At 45.8% G+C, this 16,847-nt stretch overlaps 1 protein-coding gene across 1 annotated transcript in view; it reads left to right on the top strand.

The window, feature by feature from the left end:
• FAM20C (FAM20C golgi associated secretory pathway kinase) overlaps positions 1–16,847 on the top strand; it is a 97,613-nt gene that overhangs the window by 71,694 nt on the left and 9,072 nt on the right. Inside the window, exons 4-6 of the mRNA XM_083711544.1 lie at positions 7,603–7,695; positions 9,952–10,067; positions 14,895–15,075. Coding sequence (XP_083567670.1) covers positions 7,603–7,695; positions 9,952–10,067; positions 14,895–15,075 — 390 coding nt within the window. The remainder of the gene's footprint in view (positions 1–7,602; positions 7,696–9,951; positions 10,068–14,894; positions 15,076–16,847) is intronic.

Below are 16,847 nucleotides of genomic sequence, written 5' to 3'. Positions count from 1 at the left end.
TCCAGCAGACGTTTTGGGATGGCAGTTCACGCAGCGATTCCCGGACCATCTGCGGGCTGGATCCAGAAGGCAATTGGGCCTGTTCTGGCCCGTGGGCCTTAGTTTGACGACCCATGCTTTAAGTCAGATGTTCTCAACCTGTGGGTCCCAAGATGTTGTTGGACTACAACTCCCATCATCCCTAGCTAGCAAGGTCAGAGCTCAGGGATGATGGAAGTTGTAATCCAACAACATTTGGGGACCCACAGTTGAGAACCGCTTGTCTAAGTCATCTGCTTGGCCCCTGTGAGATCAGGATGCTGGACTAGACAGGCCATTGGCCGGACCCAGGAGGCCCGTCTTATGTTCTTATCACCAAATGTGCCAGTTAGTTTGTTTTGACCCACTTTTGTTGCACTTTGAGTGCAAGAGTTCCCCTCCAGATAGCAACAATGCTAATGAAGTAGGATGGCCTGGGGACCACCCAGTATAGATCCTCCACTTTCACTGTTGTGGTGCTAAGGACAGTTTGCAGAATACACCTACGGGGGGAGGGGTTTAGGAGGCACCCCAAATTACTGCAGTGTTGATTTTCTTGTTGCTACTTTGATTTAATTGCTTCTGCGGCTTATGTCATTTCCCTTTTGAACATCACTTTATTTCGGTGTAGATAAAAGCTTTTTTATCCTATTCTTTTTTTAAAAAAAAAAGGGAAAGGGAAAAAGAAGTCTTCATCTGTCAATAAATTTTCCGCCAAACTGATTCCCTTATTGGAATACAGAAGCCCATTTGGGTGACGCTAGTGTCAGCAGAATTTCAATTTTATATTGGGAGAGAGAAAGCAATGTACATCGGAAATGGTTGACTTGGGAATTATATATAGTCAGGCTGTCAGCCGATTAAAGATTATTTAGTTGATTCATCAACCGGCTTTCAATTAAATCAGTGCAGTTTAAATAAATTGCTGCATGACCAAAGCAGCAGTGTAGATGCCTTTTTGAGAATATCGAAGGCAAATGAACTCTCCTTTAAAAAAAAATAGAGAGAGGCTTCGGTTCCCCTTACAGAGCCACAGTTCCCAGAATTCCCTGGGAAGAAACAGCTATTCTATTCTGCAAGTTGTGGCTGTATCAGGGGAAAGGGGTCTCCTAGCCACCCTGAACAAGCTACAGTTCCCAGGATTCTTTTGGGGGAAAGCCAAGACTACGTAAAGTGAGGCTGCTTTAAATGTATAGTACAGACTTCTGGCTTTGTTCTGTGGGCCCTTCATCATGAATAGAACATCCATTTAGTGCATGGTTGATGCATTGAGCTGTATTGAACAATGCATGTGCAATGAATCTTTTGTTTCCCTGCAGTCCTCCAATACCCTTTCCCCCAAAAAAGGTTTTCCACAAGTTGGGGAGGGGGCAACCAAACATTGTAGGCTTTGTCTTCTGGGGCTGCAGTGGAAAGTTGTCCTGTTTCAGTTGGGAGACTCCTCATCAGAGGTGGACAGAAGGTCCCAGCTTACACCAAGCCGTAGATCAAGCTCTATATGGGGGGTGAGGAGTTGGGATCCTTTGACAAGGCTGAGGAGGGGCCATCTGCACCCAGGGCGAGTTCGGCCTCTGACATCAAGGAGGAATGTGTCCCAAGTTTGAGGGAAAGCCTTAAACTCCAGGTGGAAACCCAGCCAATCCAGAGAAGCACCCAACTACAGGCAAGGACTCCTCATTAGGGCTGGGTGATATATTAATATATCACCCAAAACTAGTTTGAAATCTGTACAGTGGTACCTCAGGTTAAGTACTTAATTCGTTCTGGAGGTCCGTTCTTAACCTGAAACTGTTCTTAACCTGAAGCACCACTTTAGCTAATGGGGCCTCCTGGTGCCGCCGGAGCCCAATGTCTGTTCTTATCCTGAAGCAAAGTTCTTAACCTGAAGCACTATTTCTGGGTTAGCGGAGTCTGTAACCTGAAGCGTATGTAACCCGAGGTACCACTGTATTGCGATATCGGTTTCATAATTTTTGATTTGGCAATATACAGTGGTACCTCAGGTTACATACGCTTCAGGTTACATGCGCTTCAGGTTACAGACATTGTGATATATCAGTAGGTTGCTAGGTTGGCAGGAGCTGGGACAGAGCAACTAGAGCTCACTCTTCTGTGCGGATTCAAACCACTGCCCTTCCAATGGGCCAGCCCAACCCAAGAGGCTCAGTGGTTTAGACCACATCGCCACCCACATCCATCCATGTATTAACTTAAAATAATTTTCTCTAATGCAGGTTGATGTTAATTTTTGGAGGTGGTTGCCCATAGGTTGTTCCAATCTAAAGGTCTCCAATCTTAGGTCAGTGGAGCAAAAGTCTCCTTTGCCTAATATCAGTGGATTCTCGATTCTCCCTGCAGCCCCTTCTACACAGTCCGCTGTGGCTGGTCTGCTTCATCGCCTGCACCAACCCTCTTGATGGCAGGAGGAGGGAAGTGGAAAGCTCCATTGTGTGAGCTTGACTTTGACACCTTGTCCATGTCAAATCTAACCCATTGACTTGGCCTCCCTTCCTTATTACATTTGTCGGTGACATCCTGTTCTTAGAAATGGCTGGTGTGTAACCAGATATGCCACTGCCGGCGCCAAAGAATTCAAGCACCCAGATTCTAGCAGTGCTAGAGAAAGGCGTTGGGTCATTTTGGCACCGTGTACCCATTGATGCATTAGCACAGCAAGTACCATTCATTTTCCCAAGGACGCACTAAGCCCCCGAAATGCATGCCAAGTGGTGTTAGTAAAGAATCTTGCAAGTGATTCTAATCTATGTGCAAAATTTATTAAGCTTGGTGCAAGGGACAATGGTGCGACAGCCTCAGAGGCATTCCTTTTGTCTACAGGCTGCCTCTTTCATTTAGGATAAATCAGGTTTACACTACCTTGGGGCAATCTCGATTCAGTCTCTGCACAGAGTCAACATCAGAGAATGCAGGGAAATAGCTTGGAAGATGTTGGCAGCCTTCCTTTCAGGTGCTAAGAAATGGTTGTTGTTGTTGTTGTTACAGCTCGTTTGTTGCTTGTTACACAAACAAAATGTGCACAAGCAATGTAAAACATGTTTAAGAGCACAAGCACAGGTAAAAATACATTTAAAGAAAGAGAACACATGAAATTGCTTTGGCGTCACAACTAAGAGCAAACAATAAAATTGCAATCCAACAATGAGCAGGCCAGAAAGTTAGTTTTTCATCTGGCATGGAAAAGGTGTCAGTGGAAGCTCCAGGCATGCCTCACTGGGGAGGGCGTTCCACAAATGGGGAGCCGCAACTGAAAAGGCCCTGTCTCCTGTCATCCTCCTCTGAGCCTCCCTCACAGGAGGGATTCTGTTGCATATGCAAAAGCAGGACCAACTCTAGAAAATGTAAGAGAGCGATATGTAAGGGGGGAAATTCTGTTTTCTATTATATACATAGTCAGGGATGGTGGAAGGTCACAAGTTAGCTGGGGCTATCTTAGTGCATTAACTTCCATGTGACTCCTCTGAATTTATGTATATTGTATTCTTAAATACAATATACATAAAAATGCAAAATTAAGGCACAGGTGGCAGTGGGTTGCGGGGTTGTCAAGATTAGTAATAGCCATCTATATTGTTGCTTGGAGCTGTGGGGAGTTAATAGAAAAGTAACATTTCCAAGAGTGTATTATTCCAGCAGTGCTGTAATGACCACTCCCCATGTCCGAGAGGCAGCAGCAATGAACAATTAATGTTTTCAGTAGATAGCTCTGCTTTCATGATAGAAGAGTTTGGATTTGATATCCCGCTTTATCACTACCCAAAGGAGTCTCAAAGCAGCTAACATTCTCCTTTCCCTTCCTCCCCCACAACAAACACTCTGTGAGGTGAGTGAGGCTGAGAGACTTCAGAGAAGTGTGACTAGTCCAAGGTCACCCAGCAGCTGCATGTGGAGGAGCGGGGAAGCGAACCCGGTTCCCCAGATTACAAATCTACCACTCTTAACCACTACACCACACTGACTCTTTGTTGGGTATACTTGGATGCGGGTGGCGATGTGGTCTAAACCACTGAGTCTCTTGGGTTTGCCAATCAGAAGGTCAGCAGTTTGAATCTCTGCAATGGGGTAAACTCCCATTGCTTTGCCCCAGCTCTTGGCAACCTAGTAGTTTGAAAGCACGCCACTGCAAGTAGATAAATAGGTACCACTGTGGCGGGAAGGTGAATGGCATTTGTGTGTGCTCTGGTTTCCATCACAGAGTTCTGTTGCGCCAGAAACGGTTTAGTCATGCTGGCCACATGACCTGGAAAGCTGTCTGTGGACAAATGCCAGCACCCTCTGCCTAAAAGTGAGATGAGCGCCACAACCCCATAGTCGCCTTTGACTGGACTTAATGGTCCTTTACCTTTACCTACAGTTGGAGATATCACCACAGGCCCTGTGGAACCCCTTGAGATCCTTCCCAGCACCTTCTCCCTGCTGGGCTTTTGCTCTACTAGAACTCTGCATCTCTCCCCAGTTCTTCCTTATCTGGCCCCACTCCAGAAAGGAGAAATGTCCCACTTGTCTAGCTGCAAACTTGTCTCTCCATCAGCAAGCCCCACAGCTGCCCTAGGTGGCTCCTGGTGGCCCATTGCAGTCTGTATGCAAGTGGAGCCCACAACAGCCCCTCCTGTTGGTTTTGGCCCACGGACCCAAAAAAGTTAGCTACTGTTGACTTGGCCATTTCTCCAGCCACATTGGCAATACTTCAGCTTCGTAGAGACTCCATGTGGAAGGGGCCTGAACATGACATAGACCATCTTCTCCTGGGCACCCACAGGCAGTGGGGCGGTGCTTCAGGGCAGTGGCGTAGCATGGGGGTGCAGGGGGGCCCGGCCGCACCGGGCGCAACATCTGGGCGTTAGTATTAAAGGTAAAGGTAAAGGTACCCCTGCCCGTACGGGCCAGTCTTGACAGACTCTGGGGTTGTGCGCCCATCTCACTCAAGAGGCCAGGGGCCAGCGCTGTCCGGAGACACTTCCGGGTCACGTGGCCAGCGTGACATCGCTGCTCTGGCGAGCCAGAGCCGCACACGGAAACGCCGTTTACCTTCCCGCTGGTAAGCGGTCCCTATTTATCTACTTGCACCCGGAGGTGCTTTCGAACTGCTAGGTTGGCAGGCGCTGGGACCGAGCAGCGGGAGCGCACCCCGCCGCAGGGATTCGAACCGCGACCTTTCGATCGGCAAGTCCTAGGCGCTGAGGCTTTACCCCACAGCGCCACCTGCGTCCCCGGCGTTAGTATTAGGGGGCGCAAATCCATGGGTTAGGGGGTGGAAATCCATGGGTTAGGGGGCGCAAATTACTTGCCTTGCCCCGGGTGCTGACAACCCACGTTACGCCACTGCTTCAGGGCACACTAATTCTAGGAGTGGGATGAGCCTGCACCGAGCCACACACCCCTCTTCGAATGCACATAAGGTTTTGATTTTAAGCAAATAATAATAGTCATTCTGGATCGATCCTGCCCCCAAATGCACCCGAGATGAAGGAACTACAGGTTCTTACAATGCATCCTTCTCTTGAGCTTGTTAATATGCAGGAGAGCACGGCACATGCCAAGTGACTATAAATGCGGAGATGGAGAGAACATTGGTGGAGCTCCGATGTAAAACGGAACTGTCATGTTTTACAGCGGAAGCAGTGCAGCAGCCCAAGTTGAAAGAGAAGCACGATGACTTTCGGAAATGTTATAATTGGGATTCACAAGGGTCTAATAAAGCAACCATCTTTTCTGCTGCTCTCCTTAGATGTTGTTCGACATCTAAGTGTTTGTGTGTTGAGAAGGGACAGTTTGTGGGGGGGGGACTTTCCCATACACATGCGTCACTTGGAACCTGGAATTTTCTCATAATTAGGGCTGGTTTGCACAGTTGTAGATGTGAGAATGTTGTACAATGCAGTTACATGGCGCATATGACGTAACTTAAGTTGCAGCTCCATCAGCAGTATGAGGGTGGTAATATTAGACTACCTTGCATGGCTAATGTAAGATTACTGAAATAATGTGTTCAAAGCCATTCTGAATTAGGAATGAATGGGTCCGTCTACTTCCAGCCCCATTTTCCATGTGTTGATTCTTAAGTCTATTCCACATTTTTTTCCACTTGGAGCAGGGACCCTGTTTCATGTGTTTGAGTCTTCTAGGTTATCTTTCGTTTTTGATGTTTTAATTTTTATTTTTTTAGACTGAGCACCACTTAGAGATTTTTTAAAATATTAACTGGTTTTTATTTAATGCTTTTAAATAAATAAAAAAATAATTTGCAGCATTTTAATATAAATTGCACAGAAATTCAGATTTAAGTAGTATCTCATCTCAAAATACACAGCAATACCATTTTAGCTTAGTATATGCATTTCTATATGTATTTTAGCCCAAGATCCATATTTTGTAGCAGCTTTTGAGCTGAGAATTTTATAGGAAGCCTGCAACCTATGTGCATTAACTTGTGTGCATTCAAATTTTTGCTTGTGGCAAAAAATATACATCAAAAACCGGAAGTGAGTGCTTTTGGTTTTCGAACGTTCTTTTGGAAGCCAAACTTCCGATGGGGCTTCTGCAGCTTCCGATTGGCTGCAGGAGCTTCCTGCAGCCAATCAGAAGCCGCACTTTGGTTTCTGAATGTTTCAGAATTTGAACAGACTTCTAGAACGGATTCCATTCGACTTCTAAGGTACAACTGTATATGCAGTTTTGGCTCTAGGCACGATCCCCAGAATGTAACCCTTGTGTAAGTTGTGAGCTTACTGTATTGCAGATTTTGAGGAAATGCAAATGTTGAAGGCGAAATGTTTGCCATCCCTCAGATTAGGCCCCATCTGCACTCTACATTTAAAGCAGTACCTTGCCACTTTAAACAGTCATGGCTTTTCACAAAGAATCCTGGGAGCTGTAGTTTCTAAAGGGTGCCGAGAACCCTATTAGGAGACCCCTATTCCCTTCACAGAGCTACAATTCCCAGAGTTCCATAGAAAGAGAGATTGGTTGTTAAATCACTCCAAGAACAGTAGCTCTGTGAGGGGGATAGGGGTCTCCTAATAGGGTTCTCAGCATCTTTTAGAAACTACAGCTCCCAAGATTCTTTGGGAGAAGCCATGACCATAGTGCTTTCAATGTAAAGACCAGATGGGTCTTTAACCTGGGAGCCTGGATAAGGTAAGTTTGCACCAGCAGTCACAGGAATCATGTACTGTTATGTACTGAAGTTCTCACCCTGGGCCAGCAGTGGGATACTGTAGATAGTTTTCACTCAGGTCCACTTATGCAAATAAGGAATTGAATGTGACGTACAGTGATTGGATAGTTACAGAAAGTTGTTACTGTTGCTTTGTAGGTGAGCTCTATATAAGCGGGTTGGCTGAACCCTTCAGCTCAGTTCTGTTGTGGGCCTGTGAATAAACAAGAGCTGTTGAAGAATCGCTGTGTCATCTGATATGTTCACCCACAACTTAACATGTACCTCAGGCATCCCTGCTTAAAAAGCTCCAAGGGCTTCTCATCAGGGGAACCCACTACAGAGACTTACTAACCCTTTTTTTTGCTTAGCCTCAACTGTGCGATCTTCTCCTGTCTTTCTTTTTATAGGCAAACGAGAGAGCAAGAAACTCCCCCAGACTTTTTCTATTTCTCGGACTACGAGCGGCACAATGCGGAAATTGCAGCATTTCACCTGGACAGGTAAGGAGCACGGAGCAATAAAAACAAAAAAATGACTGGGAATCACCTACTGAGTTTTAGGTTTGTATGTTGCATGGATATATATATATATATATTATTAAAAAAAACAACCCTTGTGAAGTCTGACTAGGTGAACTGTGTTCCTGCTCAGTCCACTGTCTGAGGTGTTAACAGCTATTGCAGGAATAGGCAACTCCGGCCCTCCAGATGTCTGGGACTACAATTCCCATCATCCCTGACCACTGGTCCTGTTAGCTAGGGATGATGGGAATTGTAGTCCCAAACATCTGGAGGGCCAGAGTTTGCCTATGCCTGAGCTGTTGGGTAACTTCAAGCCCCCGTCTGCTCTCTTTCCTTTTCTTTGAGAGCCAATGTGGTATAGTGGTTAGAGTGCTGGATTAGGACTTGGGTGATGAGGGTTCGAATCCCCACTGGGCCATGAAGCTCGTTGGGAGGGGCAGTGCCATATTTACATATAAACTAAACAAACTATAGCTTAGGGCCCCACTCTCTTGGGGGGCCCAAAAAAAAGTAAAGGAAAAAAACCTGGATGTACACTTCCAAAATATAAGATAAAAAACAAATAAATTAAAACCTACATACAGCAACAGTGTTTTGTGTTGTGTAGGCTCCTGTTTGTTATGTGCAAATGGCTTTAGATACCTATTAGGTCCGTAAATTATCATATAGCATATTTACATATAGTGCCATATTTACATATAAACTAAACAAGCTATAGCTTAGGGCCCCACTCTCTTGGGGGGCCCAAAAAAAAGTAAAGGAAAAAAACCTGGATGTACACTTCCAAAATATAAGATAAAAAACAAATAAATTAAAACCTACATACAGCAACAGTGTTTTGTGTTGTGTAGGCTCCTGTTTGTTATGTGCAAATGGCTTTAGATACCTATTAGGTCCGTAAATTATCATATAGCATATATTCAACACGAAAAACAGCGACAATTTGTTGTTGACAAAAGGACAGCTGGACATATAAAGGGCCCCATTACCTTCAGTAGCTTAGGGCCTCATCAAACCTAAATCCTGCCCTGGGAGGGGGGCAGTCAGTGCCTCTCAGCTTAACCTCCCTCACAGGGTTGCTGTGGGGATTACCTGAGGAGGGGAGGAACCATGTACACTACCTTGAGCTCCATGGAGAAAAGAAGTGGGGTATAAATTAAATAAATAAATAAGACGGGCCAGGCAAGCTTTCAAACAGATGACACATTCAGACAGAGTACTGCCCATTGTAAAGTAGGGCACCTCACCCTTGCTGAGGTCTATAAAGAACACAAGCAAAAAGGCTGCCTTTGAATTCAGTAGTATGTCCAATAAATGAGGGGCAGGGAATTTGTTCAATTCGCATATTTATGGAAACCTATCTATTTTACATTTCCCAAGCAGTCCGCGAACCAGAGCATAGCAATCCTTCAAAACACTTCTCTGAATTGTTGGCGTTCTGTGCTCCAAACGAGCAAACAAAATGTGTTTAAAAAGCACATTTTTGGGGGGGGGGGGGGGGAATGTGCCCAAAAGTGTGTGTATTTGGGATAGTGATACAGTGGTAGCTTGGTTCTCAAACTTAATCCATTCCAGAAGTCCGTTCCAAAACCAAAGCGTTTTGAAACCAAGGCGCTCTTTCCCATAGAAAGTAATGCAAAATGGATTAATCCGTTCCAGACTTTTAAAAACAACCACTAAAACAGCAAGTTAACATGAATATTACTATCTAACGAGACCATTGATCCATAAAATGAAAGGAATAAACAATGTACTGCAGTCACACAATCAATCGATCAATCAGTAGCTGAACTGGGTTCCACACAGTCACAAAAATGTAAAATAAATAGCAAAAACAGACTGATCTCAGCTTAACACTCAAAACGGAAGTGTGGCACTCAAAACAGAAGCGTGACACTCAAAATGGAGTATATTTGGCTTCTGGAAAAAGTTCACAAACCAGAACACTTACTTCCTGGTTTGCAGTGTTTTGGTTCCAGGTTGTTTGAGTACCAAAGCATTTAAGAACCAAGGTACCACTGTATACCAAAAATGCACTGCATATGGGGAAATGGTTTGCAAAAGTGCATCTATTGAAAGAACTGCATGCTCAAACACCAAGAACTTTTCATTCAGACTGGTACAGAAGTGGGTAAAACAGATTTCAAGACAGGAAAAATGAGAAATTGAAATGTCCAGGATTGTCATTTCAATGCCATACTCTCTCTCTGTCCCCCCCCCCCCCCCCCCGCTCAGAATCCTGGATTTCCGGCGTGTCCCACCAGTCGCAGGCAGATTAGTTAACATGACCAGAGAAATAAGGGACGTTACGCGTGACAAGAAACTATGGAGGACGTTTTTCATCTCACCAGGTATGTACTTCCGTTCTGAAATGTAATTCACTTTCTTATTAAAAAATCTTTATGACAATATATTCCAGAGGGCTTTGCAGCAATACAGCAAGTAAAATTACAAACTGGATAATGCAATCAACCATCTAGCAGCACAGATAAAAACTACACTATTTAAAATAAGCTTTTTTTGCCTGACATAGAAAATAAAGCAAGGTTGGCGCCAATCGAGCCTCTCAGGGGAGGGCATATTTTTCTTACTGCCATAAAAACAGGTCTTATTTTAACATGGCGCAGGTCAGGTTGATGGTTCCCACCAAGTCCTGCATCTTTTAGAAGAGGGAAACAGAATCTTCGGCCTTCCAGATATAGTGGACTACAACGCAAATACATCTTTCTGCCCAGAGTTGGTTAATCTCCCCTAAGGTCTCCTTATATTTAAAGCACATGGCTTACCCCAAAGAATCCTGGGAACCACCATTTATTAAGGGTGCCAAGCTTTGCGGGAGGTAAACTACAGTTCCCAAGATTCTTTGCTGGAAAGCCATGATTGTAAATGTATGGTGTGGATGTTATATTCAAACTATGGTGGCTCATTCCCCCAGGAAGCAGTGATGGTCACCAAATCAGATGGCTTTAAAAGAGAATTGGATAAATTCATGGAGGAGAAGACCATCCCTGGCTACTGGCAGTGATGGCTATGATCTGCCTCTACAGTTGGAGGCATCAATGATTCCGAATACCAGCTCCTGAAACCACAGGAGGGGAGAGGGCTCTTGTTTTCATATTCTGCTCGCTGGTTTCCCACGGGCATCTGGTTGGCCACTGTGGGAACAGGATGCTAGACTAGGTAGACTGTGATGGACTCAGAGCCAGAGGAGTCTCAGTCTGCACCAGATCCTTTGCCTTAGGCGGCATCTGAACCTAGTGTGGGACTTGATTCTGAAGAGCCCCAGTCTGCGCAGGTTCCCCTGCAACAAGCACCAGCTGGGCCGAGTCAGGGGCCTGAGCCTGCCCTGGCTCCAGATGCAGGGATTACCTCATTGCCTTCAACTGGGCAATCACTTACAGCTGCTCCACTACTAGTTGGGTCAGGAGAGGCTGAGGCGGCCTCTGGGTCTAGTAACCCACTGACATCTCCCAAGCTGCAGAGACTATGGTATGAGAGAAGGAGAGACCTGAGTACTCGCAGGAGGAGTGCTCACCTTCGGGCGAGACAGGGAGGTGAGTCACCGGGGGATCAGGACCGGCCGTTACCCCAACAGAGATAAAAGCCTGCTGAACCCTGCCCCAGGTTGCGGGAGCAACGTTGCTGTTTGCCAGAACCTGCCTGTGATCCTGTGCCTGACCTTGCCTGGTTTCCTACCTCGTGTCCTGCCTTGGCCCTGTTAGACTGACTCCTCATGGAACCCTTGGATTTAGGACTGGACCTGGACCGCGTTACTCAGGTTACCCCCGGGCCCAGCACATGGGCCCTTGGCCTGATCCTGCAGACTCTTCTTATGTTTCATGCAGGATAGAGTTCACGGCTCTCCATTTCCTGCAGGGTCCAAACCTTTGTGCCCATCCTGTTCCCTGACTTTGTCTTAATTGCTGCCTTTTGATGTCAGTGTTCCATACTCTGCTTATACTGGTGAGGCTTAATGAACTCCAGCATTCGTACGTTTTGTTAATAACAGCTGACTGGCAAAGAAATGGGTGAGGGGAGCTAGATCACCTCCACGTAAATATTTCAAGCGGTTTGCAGATATTTAAAATTCTTAACTGGACTCCTCTCGCTAACAAAAATAGAGTCTGCACCGTTCTATGAACGTCTCGAATTATATAAGGATCGTAAGGAGACGGTTATCTTAGCTGGCAGCCTGAACAGTGAGTTCCTGGGCTTCTGTTGTTTTAAGTTCCCAAGTTGCCTCTGCAGTTTTACTTCTGGAAATTACTCAGGTTGTTCCTTAGGCTTCAATATATAACCAGGGTTGTTATAATAACGACAGCTCTTTTGCAACCTTTGCTGAAGCCTGGTGGTAAGGATAAGGAAGAAATTTGATCGAGTTGCTTTTAAAGGCAAACCTATTGAATTCCAAAACATTGCATGAACTGGAGCACCCAGCAGGATGAAAACCCACCTCCTCCAGCTGATTGACAGGTGGACTCCGTTTGTGGAAGATGACCTCATGCATCAAACTGGATCCCCTAACCAGCTAGAAGTTCCCTTATGGGCCTGAGGCTGCCCCACAGGCAAGCGGTTCCTCATCCTCATCTCTTAAACACACACAAACACACACATAGCTGTTTTGGAGTTTCTACAGGGTGTTTGGGGCTGGAAAATGGCCATCACAGTTTTGTTCAAGAATTACTCTCCATCGAAGGCACCAGCCTTTTGTTCGAAGAAACCTGCCTGAAAGTGGCAGGAAGAGGGGAAGGCGGGAAGTCGATAACACAATGCTACGTTTGGAAAGAAAAAAGAGGACTGGAGCACTTTAGACTAAATGTGAGGAATGGAAATAGGTCAGTAATTATTTAAATGCACTGATACGTCCTTTTGCAGTTGGGCCGACTGCTATAACTCCAGGCCTTGGACGAATGAGTGGTAATTTAGCAGCAAAAAGAGACATATTAACAATGTCTGCCATAGTTTCCAGAGTAATTGAAGTGGCAGTTTATCGAAATCAATGTTACATAGTTAGTAAGTGCTGGGGCTTTTGTTCATGTTAACCAATCACAGGGGATTATGGATTTCCACCCCAGTATCCCTCCTCCCTCCGAGTAAGCAAACAATAGCATATCTGCTCCTGTTACCCAGGAGAGATAGATTAAGATCTCTCTGTATTTCCTTTGAATGTGTGTTAGATGAGTATCGCTCTCCAGGATTTTGAACGTGCAGAAGGATAAATGACTAACTGTGCAAACCATATTTATAACCCTACCAAGACACAGAGGACTCTCTCCACAGATTACACAGCAGGAGGCCCAGGATTTTCTCCCAGCTACCCAACGGGGCACCACAGCCTGTGGCAAGCCTAAAATATGACTGCCTGAGGCAAAATATAAGATGATGCCTCCCTCTCCATTCTGCAAGATAAAGTGGATAGAGAAAAGCTTTTTTTCTTCCTCTCCCATTAACAGTAGGGCATGCAATGAAGCTGAATGTTGGAAGAATCGGGACAGACAAATGAAAGTTGGAACTGGAGGCAATGATGGTCACCAACATGGATGGCTTTAAAAGAGGAGGAGACAAATTCCAGGAGGAGAGGGCTATCGCTGGCTACTGTCAGGAACTGGCTAGATGCAGAGGACTGGTGGGAGGCTACAGTTGGGGAACCCCCAGGCGAAGAAGGCTCAGAGTCTGGGGATTGGTGGTGGGATGGCAATGAGTGGTTAGACGGAGAAGAGGGAGCAGACTAGGAAGAGGAGGTGTTGGGAGCTGAAGAGGCAACGGGGTTTAGTGAGCAGTGAGAGGCTGTGGCAGAGAGCAGTCCAGACTCAGAGATAGGAGAGGGGGTGGGAGACACAGAGACGAGGCAGGCTGCTGAAGAAGCCAGGAAGTCTTTCCCCTCCTGCTGCAGCCACCTCATCCAGTCTCCCAGAACCCACAGAGAAATGAAGAGAGCAGAGCAGAAAATGCAGCCTCTCAGTTGCTTGGGGAAAACCCTGCAGAAGAGGGGACTTAGGGAAAGCGGGGACCTTCAGTCCTCACAACTGCCTCATTGTGCAAGACCTACTGGAAAGAGTTGCTGGGATCACTAGGCCTGCACTGTTTGGGTTTCTTTGAATAAAGAATTAAATTGACAGGCATCGTGTTTTTTATCGCTGACCAAGACCTGACTCCAGCTCTTGAAGGCTCCTCTCATCTTGGAACTTCCACCATCAGCAACCCTTCCTCCTGTTTGCATTAGGACAGTATTCTTCAGTCTTTGTTCTCCAGACATTGCAAGACCAAACTCCAATTATCCCATAACTTTGGCTAAGCTGGCTGAGGGTGATGGGAGTTGTAGCCCAAAAGGCCAAAAGGTTGAAGAACACTCCTCCATTTTTTTTGGGGGGGGGGACTGCTTTTTGGCTTTTAACCTCCCAGAATTGCTTCTTGCAGTGAGCCTTTCACCTGGGCATTATGTAGCTTCATTCTGTAACTGTTTGAAAAAGTCAGTGTGATAATTTGTTCGTGTTTCTCCTTTGGTTCCCCACCTCACCCCTCTTTTGTATCTGTCTCAAAGCCGTGATGATAAACAGGAGACAGCCGAAATGCTTTGGCAGAAAAGGCAATGCATAAATGTAGCAAAATAAATATATATATATAATTCCCTCTAATGGCAAACTCAGTCGGTGAGTGCTGATTAGGATTTGTAGCCAAAATGGGCCACTGAAAAACATGAGGAAGTTATCGACATGCTCAGGGAGATGTTGAGGCTGGTAGAAGTAATTTTTTAAAAATATATATAGTGAGATAAAAGAAGGAAAACCTAGCTCACTGAGGACTGAGCAAGCTGAACATGAGTACTGGGGTGTTGATTGTCAGTTTGGAAAATAAAAACAAGGAAATGGGAGGTGGGTGGAATGGTATAGCCTGGAAAAGGAGCTTGGCTGGCCAACTAGCAGGAACCCTGAAGCTGAACGTTCCTCCTAGGAGCTGAAGATATGTGCTCAGTAGCCATAAAAACAGGAAAGCAGGTGGTGAACGGAATGGAGTATTCTGGAAAAGGGCACGTCTGCCTGGCTAGGAGCTGAGGATACACTGCAACATTTTGTAGCAGGTCCCACTTGTATCGGCTAGTCATTCTGATGTGCTCTTTTAACATCAAAGACATGGAAGACGCTCCCTCACCACCTCTCTCTTTCTCTCTCTCTCCTCAGCCAACAACATCTGTTTCTACGGTGAGTGCTCTTACTACTGCTCCACGGAGCATGCTCTTTGCGGGAAACCAGACCAGATCGAAGGCTCCCTCGCTGCCTTTCTGCCAGACCTGTCTTTGGCCAAAAGGAAAACCTGGAGGAATCCGTGGAGACGCTCCTACCACAAGCGCAAGAAAGCCGAGTGAGTCCTCCTCCCGTTTAGGCAAAAGGCTTCCCGGCACCCCGGCGGCTATTTTTGCTGGGCCGCTTATGAGCAGCAGGCAATTAGTTTTCCGTGGTTTCGTAGCCAGACTTTGATTCAAAACCTGCTGAGAATGACTGGCACATTTCCATCGGCTTCAGTTGGCTCTCTTGAGGAGAGCAAAACTATAAACCGTTCCAACCCATGTTCCCCCATCTGGACACCACTTTTATTTAATTCAATTAAGTGATCTTATTCCCCCCCTGCTGATGTCATAGTCTCCATAGGAGAATCTGCTTGAAAAGCTTCAAAATCAAAGCTTCTGGACTCCATTGCAGCTGTACTGAATCAGAAACTTAGGAACATACCTTATACCGATTCAGATCATTGGTCCATCTACCTCTGTATTGTCTACACTGACTTGGCAGCATCTCTCCAGGGTTTCAGGCAGGGATATTTCCCAGCTTTTCCTAGAGGTGCTGGGGATTGAACCCGGGACCTTCTGCATGCAAAGCACATGTTCTACCACTGAGCTGCAGCCTTGCATTCTCTAGAACTGACAAAGAATCTGCCCCCTTCTACACCAATGTGAATCTGTACCAAAACAGAGATGTGAAAGGGAGAAATCTGTGTGTCCCTGCCCCACACTGCTTTTTCTAGGTATTCTGTTTCTTCCTCCCAGATTTCTCCCCGTGCCCCCCCCACACAGACATTCACATCTCTGTACACCTGCATTGTGGTGCAGAAGGAGTTGACCAGATGCAGCTCTGATGAGTGCAAGCTTCAGTAAATCTATATCAATCAGCTGTGTCTGTCTGGGTGAAGTGGGACCACAAAGCTAGTGTTGGGGAAATTAGTAAACAGTTCACCTTTACTGGGGTTTCCAAGAGGAGCACCAATAGACACAGGTTTTAAGTGAAAACTTAGGCCTTTATTAATCCTAAAAAAAACCAGGAAGGGGTTGTCCTTTACTACTGCCAGGCACCACCTTTATACAGTGATACCTCTGGATACACACACCTCTGGTCGCGTATCCTTCAGGATGCGAACGCAGCAAACCTGGAAGTATTTTTCCGGGTTTCGCCATGCATGCATGTGCAGAAGCCCTCTACCGTGCCGCACGCATGCGCAGAACAGGCACCTCCAGTTGCGAATTCCTCAGGATCCAACCGGAGCTCCGGAACGAATCCTGTGCACAACCAGAGGTACCACTGTATATATCCAACTACACAAGTGATTACCACTTCAACAATCAGACAGTTATCACAGCAGTTGTCTTCATCACAGTTAAACAGTTACAACACATTGTTGTCATTCTTAAACCACTCAGAGATCATTAGACCCTCCTGACTAGCTTACCCCAACCTTCTCATTTTAATATGTAAATACACATAACCATCTTTCAGCATCTTTCTTTATTGTCCTCTAATAGATCTGTGTATTATCTGTCAGCCAATGTCTGCTGTCAGTTATCTATGTTGACATTTGGGGTCTCTTCTTGACCTAGGATTTTGTGTATTTACTTTGCTCAGCCAACCTCCTAGCATTTAGTTCTTCATGTCACATCTTCCCCGATCATATTCTATCCCTTCCAGGTGGGGTAGGAACTCTAAAAGAACCAAAGCTTGCCCATACGTCTCCTTAAAAGCAGCCTGTTTGTTAGTAAAGCTCATGCACAGATTTCAGACTGCAAAGTTCTGAACGCACAAAATGAATTTGGAGATGAAATAAAATGGGGACATTCTCCTATGGTACCTTACCAGCAGGTGGGT

The sequence above is a fragment of the Podarcis gaigeae genome, assembly GCF_964106915.1.
Source record: "Podarcis gaigeae genome assembly, chromosome: 14".
Taxonomy (NCBI): Eukaryota; Metazoa; Chordata; class Lepidosauria; order Squamata; family Lacertidae; genus Podarcis; species Podarcis gaigeae.
Note: the sequence above shows the minus strand (reverse complement) of the source record. Positions and strands in the feature narration are given on the sequence as shown.